At 28.6% G+C, this 23377-nt stretch overlaps 1 protein-coding gene across 5 annotated transcripts in view; it reads left to right on the forward strand.

Annotated features, from left to right (window-relative positions):
- The window catches only part of LOC129972244 (paxillin-like), a 118750-nt gene that overhangs the window by 84951 nt on the left and 10422 nt on the right, over positions 1-23377 (forward strand). For 4 of the 5 annotated variants that reach the window (XM_056086303.1, XM_056086302.1, XM_056086305.1 and 1 more), the window contains exons 3-8: positions 2400-2547; positions 3472-3613; positions 3828-3969; positions 5734-5931; positions 6704-6877; positions 7036-7266. In XM_056086303.1, the coding sequence (XP_055942278.1) occupies positions 2400-2547; positions 3472-3613; positions 3828-3969; positions 5734-5931; positions 6704-6877; positions 7036-7266 (1035 nt within the window). Of the gene's footprint in view, positions 1-2399; positions 2548-3471; positions 3614-3827; positions 3970-5733; positions 5932-6703; positions 6878-7035; positions 7267-8458; positions 8499-23377 lie in introns of all 5 variants that reach the window. The other variant, XM_056086306.1, reaches the window with a different exon arrangement.

Genomic DNA, 23377 nt, shown 5'->3' on the forward strand with positions numbered 1-23377 from the left:
GTCTGCTTTGCATTGTTCCAAATATAGGATAAATAAACAAATTGTTTACTTAGTATTTAGAAAATTAGCAGCCATCCTTTTCACAGATCAGTTAAGAAGTTTTCTTCTTTCCCAAAACACAACAAAGGTGTTTATTTACTCTAAAGCCAAAGTTTTGAACCGGCTTCTAGAGATGTTCGAAAAGGATAAAGATTCTTCTGTTATTCAAAGGATGCCTCGGAACACTGTTACCTACAAAGTGCAAGAGCAAGCATCTTCTTCGTTATCCGATCATTGCTCAAGTTTCCAGAGGTCCGTCCTAAAATAGCCTTCCGACAACTTCAACACGGAACGTTAATCTTAAACTTCAGATGTAGGCTCCGAGATTACCTTTTGCCGCCGCAGCTGCTACTTTCTAAACATTGTAATCTTTATGTTGTGGGATGGATAACAAAGTTTGGATCGTTATATTATCCATCCATACATGGGTCTGGATAATATAAAGATTCAGATCCATGGATCCTGAATGAAAAGATGGAATGTCTCAAATATTTGTTATGTACGGCATAGTTCAGAAAAAAATTTAAAAAAAATTCTTTTGTAATTAGAAATAGCAACTAATGATTAAATTTGCTTGTAAATTAAGAATATTAAGAATCTGAGTCATTGCGTTAATGGCATTGTGAAATTGTGAGGATATTGTTCCAACCTATTACATTGTGTAACTAAGTAACTTTGAATTAAAATTTATTGTTACGTTTAATAAATAACTTCTATTGCAATTTCCGAGACACATGTGAAATGTAATTTACTCTGCTTTTCTGAAGTTGATATAAAATTTTTATATTAGCGTGAAGTAAAATAAAATATTTTATTTGCAAGGTTGCAATATCTGCAGTAAAGCAGGTTTTGCAGTTTACCACTGAACAAATAACAAAGTACAATTTTTTGTTGGTTGTTGAAATTCGATTATCAGATGCTTTTTGACTTAATTCATCTCTAAATTTTCAAGAATGGTTTAAATACTGGAAGATTTGAAGATTTTGTTAAATAATCTGTGTTTTATGTTGTACCTATATATAAAACAAATTATTTGCCTATCAGAAATATGTGTGTATTTGTTTTGTTTATTATTTTGGTAAATTATTGAAAACTGCAGATTTGTTACATGTCTCAAGTATGTTTCTTGTATTTCACCTTTTCAATAGTTAGGTTTACGTGTGCTATAAATGATACCAATCATTAATAATTGGATTTACTTAATCGCTTCAAAATTATCCTATATATGATTTCATTATAGAAATAGAAATCAGTGATATGGAATTTTTAATAATGAACCTCTATGAAATCAACTCATTAATACTAAATGGACCATTTAAAACTGTTATGAGGAAAACAAATTTTTCGATCTGAAAGACTTTTATTTCAATCTCAATTTAAGAATTGTAATATTTACAGTTACAATTTAACGTGCTTTAGACGTAACTTTCGTATTTTAGAATAAATTTAATCTTCTTGCTCCCTCTATTTATTTGAGTGGCATCTTTTGTAAAATACTGACAGGTGTTATTGTATGTAAAGTTCGAAAAATAGATTTTGAATACAAACCTATGAAGTTTTTTAAAAATTAAAGAAGCAGAAAAAATACCCTTGATATATCGACATTATTTATAAATTATCTGCAAATATGGTGAGATGATTCATAGCTGTTATTAGTTTCTAAAAAAGTCTGGCAAGAAATATTTCTTGCTAAATTCTTTTCATTTCATTGAGCGATTCTTTTAAATCATGCTAATTGAAGTTGATAGATGAGGCGCCTATCTCCGGTTGGGGCTTATCGCCAGTAATAATAAAACTGCAAGAGAGCCTTGCCTTTGTTATTTTTCCGTGATAATGTGATTTTTGGCATCGAATTTCGGTTGTTTTTATTAAAATATATAAAAATCGATTTTTTTTTCATTTGTTAAATACAAATAAATTCTCTTGTGCTTAAAAAAAGACTATATAATTCAAAGCTTTCGCCTGGGTTACTTTTTTTTTTCATGTAAAATTCGTTAAATGCTGTCTACTGTATTATTATAAACATTAGTTAATGAAGTTTATAACAAATAGAGTTAATAACAGTTGCATTACCTGTGAATAATACATACATATATTTCACATTACTAACAGTTATAGAAGAAGCTCTAAGCAGTTAACAATATATGTTTCAAATAGGATGATTCATTGCACAGAATGTTGATTAATAATGTTTAAAAAAATTCTGATTAAAGAATGAATCATCATTTTTAGGATTGTCTAATTAGTAATAATATTATAGCTTGTAGTTTGTTATCCATAGTATGTAGCTTTGTGAAAAATGAGTTTAAAAAAAAGAAGAAAAAAAGGAAAGAAAAAAATGTTTCTTTTTATCCTTTCAGCCCATTTACCAGAATCAGCATGCCATTCATAGTGCCATGAATGAAAAGCCTGCTTCTAAGCCTGATTTTGCTAGCAATCTCTCTGAATTGGACAGTTTATTGGAAGATCTGAATTCAGCACGTTATGCAAATTATCCTGCCAAAAAAGGTATTGAGTAGATCCTTTTTTATTATTAAAAAACCTCACTTATGGCTCATTAAAGCTGTTTTTTAATTTCTGTTTCTCTATTTTTTTTATATTTGAGAATTGTCTGTATCTTATATTGATAAGTAATCCTAGAATTTATATTTTGATTGAATCCTAGATTTTTTTTTTATATTTTGACTTAAACTGGCAGTTTATATTGACTAGACATGAGATTAATGTATTGGCGCCAGATTTGAATTATTTTGGAATGCGTTTTCTCCATATGTAATTGTGAATTTTTTTTAAAAACCTTAAAAGTCGTTTATTATCACTTTTAGTATTCATCCAAGGTGACAGATTTTTGGACGAGTTTTTGGTCGATTGGCACGATTTTATAGTATTTGGCGAGAAATCGTACATTAATCTTAATTCTTTAACTTCATATCTATACAGCCTATGGATTTGCCAAACTGTAGTTATAATTTCATAATTGTAAATTAGCAATATTTAGCTGTAATTTAATATTCTCTGAATTGAATATGTTTTTAAATTGTATTTTCGTTTTCATGCTCAGGAATTAAAATTTTTGATATGCAAATATTTAAAAATATATATGTATGAATATTTTTTTATTTTATTATAATTTAAAAAATCTTTCAACCCTAAAACTCATTTGTTCTTTTTTTTAGTTATTGTGACAAAGTGTGGAATGCTACAGGTTCTGTAGTTCCTCACCATAGAATTAATTAAACATTTTTTTTAGATAACCTATTTAAAAATTATAAATCTATTCAATTCATTCAATAAATTATTTTTAAAAAAAATATCAGTTTTTAGTGTATTTATATTCTGTATATAAATTTAGTGACATAGTAAATAATTTTATTCTGTTCTTTATAATCAATATCTTTTATTTATTTTTTTACATAAATCATTTTTTTTTAGGATATACATCTCCTAGTTACAATGTTTACAGTAATGAAACCACAATCAAAAATTCTTCCAATGGATATGCAGAGCCTATTAGACCAACTGTTGATAGTCTCCTGGATGAACTTCAAAGTGGCTTGCCAGATACTCCCAAACAGTATGCATAAAATTTACATATCATATAACTATTTGTCCAGTATATTTTTAAAAGGGTTAAACACACATAGAATATTGTTTAATAATTTAGAACATGCTGTTGGTTAGGTGCATTTATATTATTTTTTATGCACACTCTTCTTCTTATTTTTGAACTACTGTATGTTGTATGTTTGTTTCTAATGTATAGAACTTTTGTTTCATTCCGTTTTTAGTTCAAATGTGAAGTATAAAGAGAGTATTCAGTCTACTGTCACCTACCCTCCCCTTCCCCAGACAGTTGATTCGTCTGCACCTGCTGCATCTTCAGCTACCAAGGAACTCGATGATCTCATGGCCTCTTTATCAGATTTCAAGGTAAACCAATTTCCCTTCTGACTATGTATAAATTTATCTTTTCTTATTGAATACCTGGTTTATCATGAAATGAAATGTCATGATAAAAGAAGCTTCTTCATTCTGGATCTTTCTTATATTATAAAGTTTTTAAAAAAAATTAAGAATGCCATATATCCTTTCTGTATTTTGAAATTGAATAAATTTTTGAAAATTCCTATCTATTAAAAAGCAATATTTAGGAATTATAAATCTATTATTAACTTATTAATAAAATCAACAATATTAAACAAAATACATGAATAAAATGCATTTTCAAAAATGAGAAAAAACTGTATGAGTAAAAAAAAACAAAAAACAAATTTCAGAGGTGTAGTAAAACTAATATTGAATTTTGGACTACTAATTGTTACCTTCTTCATTAATGTATTGCTAACCCCAAACTATATGCTCTGTTTAGGTAATTTCATCTCAGCATAAATTAAGCTTTCTATACGCTTGTTTTTAATAGAAGAAATATGTTACATAAGGTTTTCTTACAGATCAGATAACATATATTTTCTTACTGCATTACATGAATATATTCTATGCTGAAACAATTTACAAATTAGTTAATATATTAAAGATAAACTTTATGGAATTTTGAGAAATATGTGTGATTAATTTCTTGCACAATGTATTCATTTATCAATTCATTTTGTATTAGCAATCCTTAATTAGATATATTTGTTTGCATTGTAAAGCATTTGAAATGCAGTTTATATCAGAGTGAGACATTTTTCCTCAAAATATCAAATTGTTAAAAACTTTTATGATATTACTGTCTTGTTAGTAAAAAAAATAAAAACATTCATTTTTATAATAATGCCTTGTTTATTTTTAAATTATGCTTTTTTTAAATTTATATTTTTTCTTGTATTATTAAATATCTAAATCACAGAGCAGTATACTTTTAGTCTTCTATAATTAAAACAAGTCCTTCTAGAGTGGGGTTTATTTTTTGTTTTGCATTTTAAGTGTGTAGGTTTCTTATCCCTTTCAACAAATAAATAAACAGTTGTTTAAATAAATAAAATTTTAAAAAATAAGGAGGAGAAAAAAAGCCTTTCCTTCGACCACCTCTCTTCCCAGCCAAGTGGTTTACATATTTAAGGAAACTGCTGGGTGTGGGTGGGGTGTGTCCCGGAGAAGTTCCTCTGCCAGGTTTTGATTCTAAAAATAGCAGCAATACATGTGGCAAAAACAAAAACTATAAAAAAACTCCTTAAAACTTGCTCCCTGTCAAAACCACCCACTCACCACCCCAAAATAACCCCCATCATACTTTTCAAGCGAAGGAGATGTAGGGCACTTCCCTTAATTTGGAACCTCCCTGCCAATCCTGTCAGTCTGCCCTTTTCAGTCAACTTGTAACTGAACAGTGGGGGAAAGAGAAAAAAACTGATAAAGAAAATTCACCATTTTTCCCACAATTCTCCTGCTGCTGGAGAAAATTTTACTCTCTACTCTCTAGCAGTTTTCTTCAACAACTTCTGCTGGATAACTGCTCTGTGATCTACTTGTAGATTTGTGATTGTAGTATGAGTGTGTATTGAGATAGAAGTTGTAGAAAGGTTTGTTTATTTCTCTGAAGCAGAGTACAAGTCCTGCATTATAAATATTCCTGGTGTTTCTCCCAGCCTCTTTCTCACTGGATAAATACTTTCTAGTGTACTACTTCTGAATTGTGATTTCAGTTTGTGTTTGTATATTGGAATATAATTTGTTGACTTTTTTCTCCTCTAGCACACACAGCCAACTAAACCGGCTGAGGCCCAGTACGCCAAGCCCAATAAGGTGAGCAAGTCACCGACAGGAACTTCTAAAGGTGTTGATCAATTGGATTCTATGCTTGGTACTTTACAATCGGATATGAGCAAACAAGGTGTCAACACAAGTCCAAAGGGTCATTGCACTGCTTGCAATAAGCCCATTGTTGGTCAGGTAAGTGTTCAAGTTTATTTTAGAAAATATAAAAGTACTGGAAGTGGTCAGCATTGTATTGTAAAGTCAGCATTGCATTGTAAAGTTTTGCTTTTTATATGTTCAAATCAACTGAATTATCTTAAAATAAATTTCTAAGGAAATAAAATAAGATCTAAAATTATTAAGAAATATTTTTTGCAGTCTGATTTATTTTTACATTTTTGGTGAATATATTGTTAATTTTTTAAAATAAACGGAATTATTTGTTTGCTTATTAAATTGACACTTTTAAAGTTTAAAATAAATTGTTGTTTTATAATGCATATTTTTTACTAAAAGCATTCTAAAAAAAATAGAATTTCTAAAATTTTAACTAGCTGTTTGGTTATTGTGAACTAGCTTCCTTTCTGTTTTCTTAAAATAAAAAAACGATATTTCAATTTAAGCAGTAGGTAAAAGCTTGATATCAAGAATTCTGTCATTACACTATTATTTGCAATTTATAATATTGGTTTTTGGTAAATTTTATCAAAAAATCTTTCTTAATTATTTAAAAAGCTGAATGAAAAGGTTTTTGTAAATGAATAATATTTCCTTTGCATCACAAATGATAAAATAAAAAATAAGTTATTTAATGGGGTGGATATGAATTTATTGTTTGTAGAAACTCATTTTGTAGCTTGATTTTTTTCCCTTCTTTTTTTAAAATATTTTTTTTATATATAATGAATGTATATCTCATAATGGTCACATCAAAATGAATTAATATTTTTCTTTTTCTCCTTGATAGGTTGTGACAGCATTGGGTAAAACATGGCACAAAGAACATTTTGTCTGTGGTCATTGCCATCAAGAGCTGGGAACTAAAAACTTTTTTGAAAGAGATGGTGTTCCTTATTGTGAAACAGATTACCACAATATCTTTTCTCCCAAGTGTGCATACTGCAATGCTGCCATTTTAGGAGTGAGTTTTAATCTCTATTCTTCTCTTTAATATTAATCTACAAATATTTTTAAATGATTATTGCAATTTTTATTTCTTAAAAATTGAAAGAACTTTTATTCCAGTCATATTTGTTTCAGTTAAATATAATTATATATATTTTTTAAATCTATTTTCAGAAATGCATTACAGCTCTTGAAAAAACATGGCATCCAGAACATTTCTTTTGCACTCAGTGTGGCAAACAATTTGGGGAGGAAGGCTTCCATGAAAAAGATGGAAAACCTTATTGTCGGGATGATTTCTTGGAAAATTTTGCCCTTAAATGTGCTGGTTGCAATCGACCCATTACAGAAAACTATATTTCTGCTATGAATAGTCAATGGCATCCTGGCTGTTTTGCTTGCAGAGTAAGTTGAGAGGTCTTTTGTGCACATTAACTTCTATGTTTCATAAATTTTCCTTTGTTTAAAAAAAAACAATCAAAACTCAGTAACTCAATAATTTAACAAATGAAAAAGATGCACAGAATGACTGTTTCATTATGTACTATTCAGTTGTAAGTATTAATATTGTTTCAGTCATATGAATATTCTTTCTTTGATAATAAGCAATAGGGATTTAATTAATAAACTAAATATTATAATCATCATTAATTAAAAAAAACTTCAGCAGTTGAATTTTGAATCATATTGAAAAAACGTTTTTCTGAACTGAAAATATTATTTTAGAGGCATTAGTTATTCATTTGTGGAAGTTGAAATATGTATCGTAAAACTATACATTTATAATTTTAAATCTGAAACATGTTATCTGTTTATACTGAATCATTGAATTTAGCATTAATTGAATAAAATATTAGTGTGATATAAAAATGAGAAAAGTTATTGAGATTTGATTTTTTTTCCTCCTTATTTTTATTATTATTGAGATGATTAAAATCATTTGGAACAAAGCAGAATAGTTTTATCCAAAGCACATCATAGATTCTTAAATTATTGTTCAAGCATTTATTTCAGAAATATCACCAAGAAGTTGCTAGGTTGTTTTTTGACTACAACTATATCATCATGCTCTTGAATTTAATAGAGTGAAGGTTTCGTATTTTTCTTTCGTTTATGAATTACATTAACCAAGATTTCAAGCAGATAACATGGGCTTTTTTAAAAAGTTTACAGCACTTAATAAATTCACACAGTATAAACAGTTCACTGTTGAATTCCTTTTTTTAGAACATTTTTGAAGAGTAGTTTTTTTTTGTACTGACCAAGGAATGGATCTTACTAGAAACTTTTTTTGGGTGTGCGTGTTTTTGCATAAACCTTTTTTTGTTTTTGTAATTATTTTTCTTTGCTATAAAATAAATAAAATTTTACTACCCACTAGCTATTGAATGAAAAACTCAATTTTACTGCTTTTATTCCCCTTACTTAAAAATGCTTGAGCTAAAGTGTTATTGAATATGCTAAGCTATTTTGGATTTTGCTCTCCTTGCTAAGATTTGCTGTGTGCAAAATTTTTTATGCTTTTTTTAGTTATTTTGGAAATATTTTTTTAGTCTGTGTGCATAAATTAATCTTTATTTTCACTGCCATTATATAGCAAGAAAAGAATGAGGCTTGAGCAGAATTCCCTGTATAAAGTGAGAATCTATTTCTTTTAGCATGTATGAAAAGCTTTTACAGTTTCATTGAAAAAGTAATCCTCATATTTGAGAATAATGGTATCATCAGACAACCAGATTAACCACTAATAGTGCATCATGTATTATTACAATGGAGGTAAAACAGAAATTTATTTTCTAAAAAGAAATTAAAGTTATGAAGTTTGTAATGATTAAAAATCATGTGTTAATTCACCTGTCTTATTTTTATGGAAGCAAGTTGTGTGTGAGACTGACTAATTTTTTACATTCCTTGTTAATTTGGTAAATAGTTATAATTGATTTTGTAAGGTAAGGAAAAAATTGTAGAGATGCCTGTAATGTTTGCTTGCATGCTATAATAGTTTTTACCTTTCTTAGAATTTAATGTGTGTTTCTGAAACTAATTATTAGTGAAATTAACCATTTGTTATATGTATACTTGCCAACAAAATAAATTGCCAAAACGTTTTAATTCTTATACAAATGATAGAAGTGTATAAGCAAAAAGCATATATTGCATGTAATCAAAAAGAATGCGTTTACTTCAAAACAAACAAAAAAAAAGCTCGCTATTTATATTATGTTTTAAAAAAAAGAGAAAATTTTGATATCTTATATATTATCAGTCATATTTTTACTACACTTTTTACGTACTTAAGGCAACTTATTCAGTAAAATATTCCAATAGTTGATTAGAAAGAGAAGAAAAATCTATCATTTATTTCGTATGACACAAATTAATATTCAATTTTTTTCACTAAAAACTGAAATTGAGATTATTAGTTAAAGCATTGGTACTGATAGTTGATATTTGCTAAATTTTCAAGTAAAACTGAAAACAATTATAATGGGAAATATCACAGGGCTATTCTGTAATGAGTCATAAATTATAATGGGCTGCCAAGTTTAAGTTTTTGCCATGACTGCTTATTTAGTTTTTCAGAATTCCCCAATACTGTATCTTAAATGAGCAAAAGGGCAACTCAGTGTGATCTGGGCTATTTTTAATATTTATATAAAGCATTAAATACAACATTAACTAAAAAGTTCCCTTGAGTATTTGGCATTTTATTGTGAAACAAATACAAAAAGACATGCGAACTACATATGCTTCGCAGCATCATGCTGTAAAATAAATAAATAAATAAATGCAACTTAAGTGCAACTTGCATAGCAGTTAATGTATATCTGGGATAGCTTAGAAGTCTTCAATTATATCTTTTAATCTTTCTCGTGCTTTTAGTCTATCAAGTCAGTGGAAGAAGTCATGATATTTATAATGTTTAATAGAATTAATCTTAAAACATAAAAATCCATTTAATATTTATCTTTATAAAAACTACCTTCCATGGAAAAAATGAAATATCTTCCTAAATAAATATACTGATAGCTACAATTAATTATTCCTAATAATCAAATTGTTTATCTTTTTATCTTCTTTCTTGTAGCTTTATTTTACTGTTTTTGTTTTGTTTTTTAAATTTCGAAAAAACTCTCATTAAAAAAGTCTGCAGTTTACGACTCTCTTTAAATAGATGCTGTATGTCAAAATTAATTAAATAAAAAAATATTTTTTAAGACTTACATTTATGGTCATTAATAAAATATTTTTTTTTTAAATTAATATCGAAAATTCTTGTTTCAACCTTCTTAAATATTTTGGAAAGACAATGTATTATGAGTTAACCCTTGCTCTGTACTGAATAGAATCGAATACATATTTTGGAAAAATACTTCTTCTCATTAACTGATTTCTTTGAAATGTGACGCTGGTCCACAATATTATTGTAAGGATTGCATAAAAATCACAATTAAGTGTGCAGATTATGCATCTATTTAATCATCTAATTTTGGTTTTCAGTAGCTCACAAAGACAGGAATAGACATATTGATTAATAACCAACCAAGTGGTGGACTTGGTCCAAAATGTGATACAGATCTACAAGTCTGGTGATAAAATCATCCATCTAATTTATTGCATTTTTAAATTGTTGTGTTAACATGCTCACAGAAAGACTTCTCATTTGATGGATCTTGTCCAATTTTGATAAAGATCTAAAACTTGTAGTGAAAAGACCAAATATTAGTTATAAACCTTTCAACTGGCTACATTGTTAAATTACCTTGATCACAGACAGAGGAGACATAGTTTGTGATCTCAGACATGGAATTGTCTACAATTTGGAGATTTTCCAAAATTTTGAAATCGAATTTCTTTATAATTACATTACTTTCTCTTTTTAATACAGAGAGTGCTATTTAATGTTATCTGGCGCTTTTTGATCCTGAATTGACTGATTCAAATGCATACAAAAATATTCATTTATTTTGATAGTTGCATCTTTTTATACCGGTGTTGAAATGGGAAATTGAAGGGGCCTTCATTTTCATCCACCATTAACATTTGTAAATTTCTTCGCTGCTCATTATAATGAAACATATGCGAATCATTTTCCCTGGAATGAAATTCATATTCTTTAACTTTTTCTACAGTGTTGGTTTAATAGCATACAACAATGCTAACTGGCTAAAAATCTTTTGTACAGCCATAAAACGTTATTGCTTACAATTGAATTATGAAAGTTAAATGGTTAAAAATTGAACTGATTTGAATTTAGAGACAAAATTGATAAGCAATGTAGGGTAAAGACAAAATTCTGAACAGATATGAAATGGATGAATGCCATAGTGATTAGCAGTTTGAAATTTCACAGACTCTGATTGCAAAGTTTTGAATAATTGCTTGTTGTTTTGTTTTGTGAGCAAAACCAAACCATAAAAGCTGATGATTCTGACAGGGATGAATTTGCTGAAAAAAACTTCCAGACGAATACCGAAATCAGACAAGCGTTTATTAATTTAAAACCATCGCAACATCGTTCAACGAATTAAAAAAAAAGGGGGGGTGCGATTAATATATAAGTGAACTGTTAGGGAATAATTGTTGATAATGAACAATTCTATATTATTATTATTTAATTCGATATTATTATCAATCGGTTAATGTTATCAAAATTATTAAGCCCCGAAGTGGTCACAATAAGTGGCATTTACTTTACTTTGCAGATAATAAAGTAAAAAATAATGATTATTAATTATAATTAAAAATAATAATTATTGATTTGTTATTTACAAAATATTACTAAAAAACATAAATGATTTAAATGGCCATACATTACAAATTCAAATCGTATCAAGACGTGTTGATTGATTAAAATTAAAATAAAATAAAATAATGAGAAAAAGAAGGGAAAAATTAGTCTGATAGTAATACTAAAAGCAGTCAATTTAGATAATTAAAAAAAAAAAAAAGACATAGCAGTTTACAAATTTTGGTTATCAAGGAAAGATAATATGTTTTGTTTTGGAAGTCACAGAATTTTGTTAAAATATACCAAATGAGAAATTTCAATATGCAAAAAATACGTTTATTTTAAATCTCTTCTAAGCCAATATTGCTCAGTTACTTGGAAATGTGCTTATAAAAACTTTGCCAGGTGTTCTTTTAAGATACTTGCAGCATCTCTATTAAATTAAGGTCTTTTGGAGTTGACCTTGTTATGAGAATTTTAAAAGATCACGCTTTTCTTGTCGTGGCAACCGTGGTGTAATGACTTCGTGGCATATTTAGAGTAGAAATAGTTACATAGGGTCGGGCTGTTCTTGAAATTTCTTGGCTTCTGTTATTCCATTTCTGTTCATCTGGATTTTTGTTTATAATCGGTTATAATTATCTCTCCTTTTTCTAGAATAGCCATGAATAAGAATTTATTTTACAAACTCTTCTTCCGCTAAGACCAATAAGCATTTAATTTTTTTTTTTTTTTTTTTTTTTTTTTTTTTTTTTGATGTAGAGGGTATTCAGTTCTCTTTCGACCCTTTCTTACTTAGTGGTCATCTAGAATAAGATACTTTCTTAAATTACCTTTTTGGAGAGGATCTTCAACCGCAAGATCAGTTAATTTAGAAATTTAGATGATTTGTTTAAATGTGTTCTGATCAAATATGAAATGTATGTCTTCAAACAAATCAGTTTAATATATTTGATTATTAATTATTAATATAATTTAAAAGATTACTCTTTTTTTTTAATTCACTATAAATCGGCAGGTTTATATTTTATTTTGAAATATATATATATCATTATTATGTACAATAAATTGAAATAATGAACAACTTTTATTATGTGTAATGATATGCAGTATAATTGTATTTCACATTGTTATGGACTGTATATCAAATATTCACTTCTGTCTGGTTTGGACAGTTCTTGAAAGCGAATGGGCTAGGAGGAAAATTAATTTGACCCTTTTCTAAGGTCGATATTCATTAAAAAATATTCGTGACGCTTTTTTTTTTTTTTTTAATCTATATGAGACCCTTGAAAAGGCAAAAATATGCAAACAAAATGCATGACAAAATACATTGGTATACACTTGCACATTCTAGTAAGACTACATGCTTTGTTCCATTATTGCATGTGATTTTTCTAGTTGAATTCCACTTTAAACATAGTTGTGTCTTAATAAGTTGTCTTTCGTCAACAAGATTTTTGTTATTGAAAAGACACTCTATAAACAAAACTCGCACCAAAAAGTTAAATCTTCGTATTTTTGTTCCGCTGAATAGCAGTTTCCTAAAATGGTACTATCATTACTTGGCAGCCATATAGTGGTCTTGGCTGTTGCAACTGTTTACTCTGTTCTTTAAATTGGTTCTAAAAGGGAAGGCATTTACTCAATTATATCTAATTATGTATGATAGCGAGGGAATGTCTGCCAGTTTCAGTTGTTGGCTTTCTTATTTGATAATAGTATTCCTGCGTCGATGTTCAAAAATTTCTGAAAAGAACTTAAGAGTCTACAAAAATTTCTCATTGTTACTATTTTATTTAAAGCTGTATTTCATCGATGTTAGACGCAGTTGTTCAGGTACTGAGAAATATTTTTATTGATAATGCAGAATGTATATTGTTGAATTGGCATTAAATGCAGTCTTAATTCTTCTGCCGGGCATCTAGACGAATTTACAATTTTAGTCTTATGAAAATTTTAAAATTAAAATAACCAGATTAATAATAAAACTTCAGAAATTGTCTCGAATTTCCTGCCATGTTTAGCAAAGCAAGCTTTGATAAGGTGTAACGTAGGTTATGAACAGAAAGACATAAATTTAACTTACAAAAGATAGCAATGGGCTTCAATTTGCGGATACTTCACAAATCAAATTCAATCTTTGTTGTGCATAAACAAGTAATTAGCTCTAAGGAACGTAATTGCAGCTTTCAAAAAATTTTAACTAATTGTGTGAGCTCATCAAAATAATTTGAAACACATATCAAATAATCACTTTACGACCAAACTAAGTTAAACTTCTCCACTGTTTCCTTTAAGGTAGATATCACTCTTTCCACTGCAATATTTACTAGATTTTTTTTTTTTTTCTTTGAGAATCTTCGCTTTGTTTGCGAATTAAACCTTATGTGGTACTTGGAGATCACCGTGCTGATTTTGCTGATAAATATTTAACGTTAGTATTATCATTATTGGTGTAGACATTTGTTTCGGTATTCGACCTTAGTTCATTATTAGAATAGACGTGATAAATGATGTGGAGCGTGTGAAATATAATGTATGCCAGATTTATATCATAACCATTATTTTAAATATACTGTTTCCTTATACACATTATCAGTAAGTGATGTTTAAAACTAAATTTTATTCATCTGTTTTAGTTATTTTTTATTCATTACAATCATATTTGTTACACTATATAACTAGCTAATTTAATGATACATTACATAATTTTCTCCTTACTGTCAGCTGATAAACATTGCGCCAGTCTAACCCTTCAATTATCAAATTATATGATTCTACCACACGTACTGTAAATATGCGGGATATATATATATATATATATATATATATATATATATATATATATATATATATACGAAAGTGACTGCTGAATTTTCCGAAAATATTCACTTACTCTTTTTCGGAATCCATGGGATTTAAATTCCCTCTTGTCTGGTAATAGTTAATTGTGAACTGATGTAGCCTAGCAGTGATTATAATGCGCATAAACCTGATAGGATGTATTCAAAATGCATTACCGTGGAAGGTTGCCTGAAGTAAAATTCCTTTTTTTAAAGAAAATTTTCTCATATATGGGAAAATTCTATTATCCTTTGCAATCAGAGTTCGTATTTCAAACTATTTCCCTGCAGCAATAGACGGCAGGTTTTTTTAACAGTTATTAAAAAAAAATTTTACGATTATCACAGGAAATTTTTTCCAGTTTATAAATGATTATTTAAAAATATCTCGATGTTAAAAATAAATTTGCAATTAAGGCAATGGCGATATTATGAAATTTTTATGCAAAATTTTCTTTAGTTGATGAAGTTAAGTTTAAAAAAAATATCCAAAATAACTATAATAGATTACTAGTTTACATTATTAAAAAATATATAAACATATGACTTTGGTGTTATTGATAGTCTGATCAGGGTTCGGATTCTAATCGACTTCATGACAAAAAAAAAAAACTGTCTCCTCTTGAATTTTTGTAGTATTGAGATTATAATTGTCATTCAAATAAAAGAAAATGAAACGCTGGAAAATAATTTTTTTATTGTTAAATCAGTAAATAAATATAAAAATTGGGCCTTCAAAAAAAATATTTTTTTTTATTATGTATCATCCGGGCTTTTGATGCACTGTTGAACTTTTTTTCATTTTGCAGAATTAATTTTAATTTAAAAGTGGTGGAAATGAATGAAATTTGATTCTTCGATAAATGAAAAGCATTTCCTAACGAAACGAATTATCTTAATTTCAATATTAGATATAATGTTTAGACAAAGATTTTATTCCTTTTCCCCCTTCAGTTTTTCTTTTGATGCAATAAGAACTATGCGCTGGCGAGAGTTAGGTAGTTTTCTCATGCATGGCAATAAATGTAAATTCAATGCTGGATCGTCGAGCTGTGATGATGATTTTTAAAATGCTGCTAGTCTCGTTTGTAAAAATGAACACAAAGTTCAAGAAATTAATTTTTATTATTAAAAAAAGTTGATTTTTTTTATATGGGTGGAGATTAAAGGAATAATTTATAGAGTTAATGAAAATTTTAATAATTTATTGCTTTTTTTTTTTCTTTTTCTCTCTCAAGTACCATAAATAATGTCTTCTTTGTTCTAAAGTCAGTTTACTAATCAGTGCGGTATATTTGTGAAATAAAGCAGTTCTTGGCATATATTTCTCTCTTCAATCATTTCTCTCTTCAAGAGAAAATGGCATATATCATTTTCTCTTAGATCAAAATCAAATGCAGTTCAAGTAGTCCCTTTTCATGAATTTATCTTGTACGGAAATCTTTGCACTTGCACAACAGAAGAGTGAGTCAGGATATATCGCATTCTTAATGCCGTTAAGTACCCATTCTATGATAAAAATGGCATTTAGAAGTTATGAATACCTGCGATCTACATTTGACTCAAATGTAAACTTCAAGCATTTTGAGTTACTATCCATAAACTGCTACTTTTAACTTGCAATTGATATTTTGTAATTTTTTCAGCTATAAAATTGTTCTTCTGATCACTGAATGCCAATTTTATTTTCTAAATACGGAGATCAATATAATTTATTTGTTGTAAATGTATATCTAAATGCTGTAACCTACTTATATTTCTGATGTTGTTGAAATGGTATCCTGTGTTCTGATGCTTGAAAGGGTACTTAATTTTAAGTATTCGCAATGTCAAATTTTCAAAACAATCTATATTATTATTACTACTAATAATAAAAATAAATATAATCATAATAATTTAAAAAATATAAAAATAATAATTTTTTTCTGATTTTTAGTGGATTTTTTTCTTTCGATTTTTAATTAATTTCTCGATGAGAAAGCGACTTGCATGATGCCATCTGTCGGCAATTAAAGATTTTAATTTATTGCAAATTTTGCACCGAAGAGATAGACAAAGCAGAAAGCGACTTAATAAAAATGTGTTAAAATAGGATTTATCTTGTAGTCTTGGTAAATACGAATAACACAGTTTGAAAATGGCCGAAATCCCCGAAAATTATGGAGCATAGTAAAAACGTGCAATATATATATATATATATATATATATATATATATATATATATACTAGCCGCCTTTGGCGACCAGCTGGTTCGCCAATCTTAATGTTCGTTAAAATTTTAATAATTAAATATTTTATGCAATTCCTACTTTAATAGCTTCTTCATCAAAATATTTTAAAACTTCAAATTTTGATAGTCATATAATTCATAATATTATCAATGCCTTCAGTCATAACGTAATATGTATCTCTCTAATTTTCTGTTAGTTCCTTGTTAGTTAGTTCTAGTTAGTTAGTTAATTTATACTATAAATTAAAGTGGAAAGAATTCATCTGCAATTAATATAATAATATTTTTTACTGAAACAAAAAAAAATTTTTTTATAATATGATTACTGAAAATAGAGTCACTGAGCATTTAAAATTTATGGGCACTAAAGAATATCTTTCCTAATTTATGTAATATTTCAAGAATTTGTAAACAAAATATTCTCAGATTCATTATGACCAGAACGATTAATTAACAATGTTTCATTTTAAATGCATCAAACACTAAGAAAATAAAACGAATCGTTTAAAATAATCGGTTGAAAACAGGTTAAAAAAAACTAAAAAACCGATGTACTTAAAATTATAAGCGTATACAAAAAATATATAACTAACATAAATGCAATTTAATTACAAAAACATGCAACTAACCTAAAAATAATTTAAATCATCCGTTGATAATGGTTGTCATGTCAACAATCAGAACACAATGCGCATGCGTGAATTTTCAACGCCAGTTATGGTAACGCAAATGCTTGAGTTTATCTACGCCAGTTGGGGTAACGCTATGCAGATTAGAAATTTTTAATTTCCTTCATTCTGTTTTATTTTAATTCAAAAGTACTTATGAATGAATCTGAAAGATCGATTAATTAACAATGTTTAATTTTAAATGCATCAAACATTAAGAAAATAAATAGAATCGTTTCAAATAATCAGCCGAAAAATCTTAAGCCTAGCCTCATGACTGTTGGGAAAAAAACTGAAGCCTTACTCATTTGGCGGTGGGGAAAATTAAAAGATTTTTTTGGCGGGAAAGTTAGTTTTTAATTAATAATTAAAATTCTAATTAAAAATTCAAAAAAAGGGCTATCCTATCTTTTAAGTTAGATCAAACTGCACACGGTGTGCAAATTTGATTAAAATCGGTTAAGTAGTTTAGGAGTCCATCGCGGACAAATAACGTGACACGTAATTTATATATATTAAGATATATATATATATAATATCATTTTAAATTTGGTAAATCAAGAAATAATATATTTTATATTAGGAGTTTTTAAATGATATTCCTTTATCCTAAAAATCAATTAGGAAACTTAGATTTACGCGAATAGTTCTATTCATTCTCCTTACAGTTTCAAGATTGTAATTACGAAATAGATAATTTTTTGAAATTATTAATTACAAAATGAATCTGCCCTTCTTGTTATACACCTCTTAATAAACATCATTAGTTACACGAAATTTATCCAGCACACATAAATTCGGTTCCGTATTTTGTGTAGCATAATGTCATTCATTTTCCGTATCTTTTTTTTTATCCGACATCTTTAAAACAACCCTACAATATACACATTATGCATCCCCTCCTTTTTTTTTTTTTTTTTTTTTTTGTAATTCGAAAACTTCTGTTAGCATATTTTATCAGTTTTTGTAATTTTTGAGATTTTGAAAGACATTTTGGATATCCTTTATCGAAAATGATCCAGAAAAAGGATAACGTTAAATAGAATTCAGTAGCATGTAGGGAAGCAAAATTTATATATTTTTCAGTCATAAACATGGAATATATATATAATATATTCTTTACAAAAACTCGGAATAGTAGCTGAGATAATGCTTAAGAAAGTTTAGAAGATGGGGGAAGACATTTATTAACAAACTTGTTGACGATGAAAGCATTATTTAATACGTATTATGATATATTTTCAATAAAAATTATTATAATAAATATATTTTTGAAATATATAATAGTTTGCTTTAACAATTATTTTGATTTTGGATCGCATAAATAAAAGTTTCAGTCAAATGTTGCTAAAAAATACGCGTTTCCCTGTGAGTTTTTTCGGAAATTTTTATATATATAATCCACTAGTATCTAATTCCTAAAGAAGATGTAATTTTGGATAATGTGTTTCGAAATTTCATATCAGCCGTTTGGATTCTGTTGTTATATATTTTAGTCCTTAATTTTTCTCAAACTGTTCCTTAACGTAATTTAAATGATAATAATAATCTGTTGTGTAACTCCCGATTAATCGAATTCTTATTTAATATCTATTAACATGATAGTGGCATATTATCTATAAATTGCGACATACAAAATTATTAACATCATGCAAAACGTTTATAAGGACAGATTATTGGATTTAGGTTTGGATATTTTGATGTTTCAAACCTCTCTGAATCCAAAAGCAGTTATATTTTTTTCAATTATGTCTGTCTAACTGCGAATGATTTGAATTAAATGGATGAAGTTTGGTATATGGATTGAATAATCAATTTGTAGATTTCTGTCACATTTTGAACGAAATCCATCTACGGAAATTTTGTCAGTTCAGCTTCCCAGTACAAATGAACACGACTTGAAAACCGAAAGAATTGGATAAGTGAAATTTGAAGTGAAAATTAAACATCTAAAATGAAGATTAAAAGAAGTATGAAATTTGGAACAAGGTCCGTCGATGAGTTGAGCATCTGTCAATCTGTGCTTTTGCCTGCATGTAAATGGAATTACTTAGAAACATTATGATTTAAATAAATGAAATTCGATGTATAATTTTGTGACTACAGTTGACTTTGTCTGTGTTAATTGCCTTTTCATTAAAAAAAATTAAATTCGTCTCTAACCATCCAAATTTTAAAGCAATCTTTTGGTTATAAAAACAGGGGTAGGTAGTTGAAATGTAATGTGTTATTGCAGTTCTATGTCAACCAGTCGTTCGAAAAACATATTCAGTGTTGTGGTATTTGTGTATTAACCGCATGCGAGCGATTTACCGCCGAAAATCATATGCTAGATTCTCTCTATAGATAGATATTTTGAAATTATTGTCAACCAGTGCCATGTAATTACTACATAATTGCCAGTTTTCTTTATCATATTAATAAGCGCACAACTCTAATGTTTGAAACTCTAAAAATAGGAATCTGAGCATTCATGGTTTTACCGAAGGTCCGCAATTTTATGAAGGTGGGGGTGGGGGGTATATAACATTTTCATTAGAATGTATGCCAAAAACGTTTTGGAGAGGTTTCATTGTCTCCGGTTTTATGTTAGTAATTTATTTCGTATGCTATCGATTCCCATATTACGGTATTATGAAAATACCGTATTATTTAGTAATTATTTGTATTTTTATTAGGAAATGCCATCGAAGAATCGTTAGGAAATATGAGCTGTTTTGTCATTCATAAATATTTTACGAAAAAAAAATTAAATAAAAAGTTGTGGGCTTATGTGCAGACATGAATAAATTTAGTTGAAAATATATTCTTGTACTTGATATGAAATACACTATCTGCCAATAAGTAATTGGGCACCTGTGATAAGAGAGAGAAACACAATAGTTGGTGGAGCTTCCACCTGATGCAATTATAGATTTTTACCCACGAGGGCATACTTTCCACAAGTGTTTGGAGGATGAACAGCGGTCTTTTCTTCCACTCGGCTTGGAGAAGACATGCAAGTGCTTTCAACGATTTTGGACTATTGCTGCACCCTTTAATTCGGCGATCCAACTCGTCCCAGAGAGTTTCTATAGGATTCAACTCTGGTCTGTGGGCAGGCCAATCCAGTCGGTTCACCCCATTGTCTTCATACCAATCTATAGTGGACCTCGTAACATGACAAGTGGCATTGTCCTCTTAGAAACAACAATGATCCAACCCGTAAAATTGCCACAGCGTAGAATACACATTGTTTTCTAGAATAGTAAAGTAGGAATCGGCGTTGAATTTACCAGGAATTGGGATCAAGAGTCCCAGTCTATACCACGAGAAACACCCTCAGACTATAATTCCACCTCTGCCAAACTTTAATGTAGGCACAATGCATTCTAGCAATAGGCGTTCTCCATGCATAGGCCAAACCTAGACTGCCATCCGATTGGTAGAGATTGAACTATGATTCATCACTTCAGAGAACCTGTTTCCACTCATCTATGGTCCAATTTCGACGTGCCTTCCATTACCTCAGCCGAGCAGCGCCTTTGTATTTTGTAATCAAAAGCTTATGGGTGGCAGCACGACCATAGAAACCAAGCAAATGTGCTTACTTGTGGATGCTATTTATCGAAGCAACAGTCTCGATTCACATGCTTGTCGGAACTCCCGGAGCTATCGGTTTGGTGCGGTTTTTCCTAATTTCTTTGAACAACACTCGACGGTCTCTATCTCTTAGTTTCGTGGGTCTGCAGTGTCGAAGCACATTCTGACAATCACCAGAACTTTTCTTCCACTTCTTAATCGCCAAAGCTACTATCTAATTTGGAATGTTTAACTCACTAGATATCTTCATGTCCTTTAAAGATCGGCCTTTTCTATGGTATCTGACAGCTACGCCTTTCTCGAAGTCAGACAGTTCTGAATTTCAAGGCATCTTGCATGAAACTAATGCCAATGCTGTTTCCTACACGATATTTAAGTACAGAAGGCGCGACGTAGATCAGGATTGCAGATATCCTCATTTGCATGGGTGCCCAAATACTTATTGATAGATCCTGTTAAATAATCTATCTTGTACAGTCTAATACAATCAGCTTGATAGGCTCTTAAATATTTTATCTTTGAAAAGAAATGAAATTCTGCTATCAAACTGAGTTCGATTTTTTTTTCTTTCACGTTGTTTTTATTTCGATTATATAGTGCAAATACAGTCATAATATTATTGTGTATAAAAAAAAAAAATCTTCATACTAGCTGCATTTGGTGACCAGCTTGTTCGCTCAGATTATTGAATTTGGGGGCTGTTAAATAGTTATGTGAAATGCGTATTTTTTTAAAAAAAATTACGGTGTTATTTGATAAGATAGAAAAACATATCTTGAATCAAATAAATCATAACAAATTATAATGCGTGCAGTTAAGAACTGTATATACTACGAAATACAGAAATAAAAATTCTACTTCGGAAATAATGTCCAAAACAAACACTTTAAAAAAAAAAATCTTAATTTTAACATTGGCGAAAGCACACAATTGAATGGTTTGATAGGTGAGTTTGAATTTGACACTATTAAAAATTGACTATTATGAATTGTGTATTACATATAAAAAATGTATTAAAAGGAAAGAAAACCCTGATCTGAAATGAAATTAATATCATTAAAAAGGTATTTTTTGGGTTTTAAGATGATACGAAAACCACTTTTGTGTGATAATTTCAGAAGATACGGGCATCAATTTTATTAGTCAAGCGATTCCATTCCATAGCAATTACCCATCTAGCCATAGATAAGCCTATTTTCGCGCTCGATTAAACTATGATGCATATTTCTTGATTTCTCTTACACCATCTTACCTTTCAATGAATAGAGTTTTTGGTGAGCCTTATTCAGAGCATTTGTAATAGTATTTTTCAGTTTGATTAATTAGGGAAGCGTTGAATTAAATGCAGCTGCAAAAACGTTCATTAAAGTGGCTTGAAATGTTCACATTGTGCTTTGTATATTTTTTACTGTTGCCATTCGACAATATGCAATAAGAACGATTTCTGTACTACGTACGTTAACGTTATATATAATAAAAATGTATACAAAGTGCATCTTTTGTGATAAAAGTTTAATATTTCGAAAAAAATATATAAAAAATTGACAAAATGCGAAAAAATCAAATTTGCCTTTAATTACATTCTAATTATATTATGAAGGAAAGTAAAAATTTAAAAATGTTTTCATAATGATGATATTATTATAATTTATCTTTTTTATAATAGATTAGATTCATTAGTTTACTTTAGATCGTTGGAATTCGTTGCATTTTTTTTTTTTTTTTTTCTAATCTTGAAACGTTTTTTAGATGTCTTGTTAGGCATCTCTCGGCATTTTTTTCATTTTTCTTGTTATCTTTTTTGATTTTACAACTGATTTATTTTCACTCAAAGGAAGTTAATAATTCCTTTTGCACTTAAACAGGAAAACAATAAAGTTAACCTTACAGTGCCTCATGTAGCCATTTAGCTACACGTACATCATTTATTAGTTTCACATGACTAAGCGCAACAACGAGAGTCCTTTCCCAACAATTCTTTTTTAAATGTTTTTTTATAAGCATTTGTAGATAAGGTCTATATAGGTAACAGCAATACTTGAATTAGATTTAAACTGGAAACTTGGAAAAATACCAAGACGACTGTTGTATGAATAATTCTACCATTAAAAATACTTCCCTTTTTTTTTTAATTCTAAAAATATAGTTTTAAAAAAAATGAACTTTTATTTTTATTGTAGAAATGTTATGTGATTTGTGTCACTGGGATATTGCTTAATTCATAATGTAGCCACTTGACACATCTTACTTTTTTTAATTTCTAGAATAAAATAATGTAACATTTTTCCCCCCATAATTTTCTTAAATTATATGCAACTATATAAAACACATATTTTTTGTAAAATAAAAAAAAAATCATGTATTCTAAGGTTAAATAAAATTTATATTGCAGATTTGAGTTTATTGCCATGTTGAAAGCTATATTCATGCTATGAAACGTTTTATATCGACTGCTTCA

Source organism: Argiope bruennichi, chromosome 6 (assembly GCF_947563725.1).
Source record: "Argiope bruennichi chromosome 6, qqArgBrue1.1, whole genome shotgun sequence".
NCBI classification, from domain to species: Eukaryota; Metazoa; Arthropoda; class Arachnida; order Araneae; family Araneidae; genus Argiope; species Argiope bruennichi.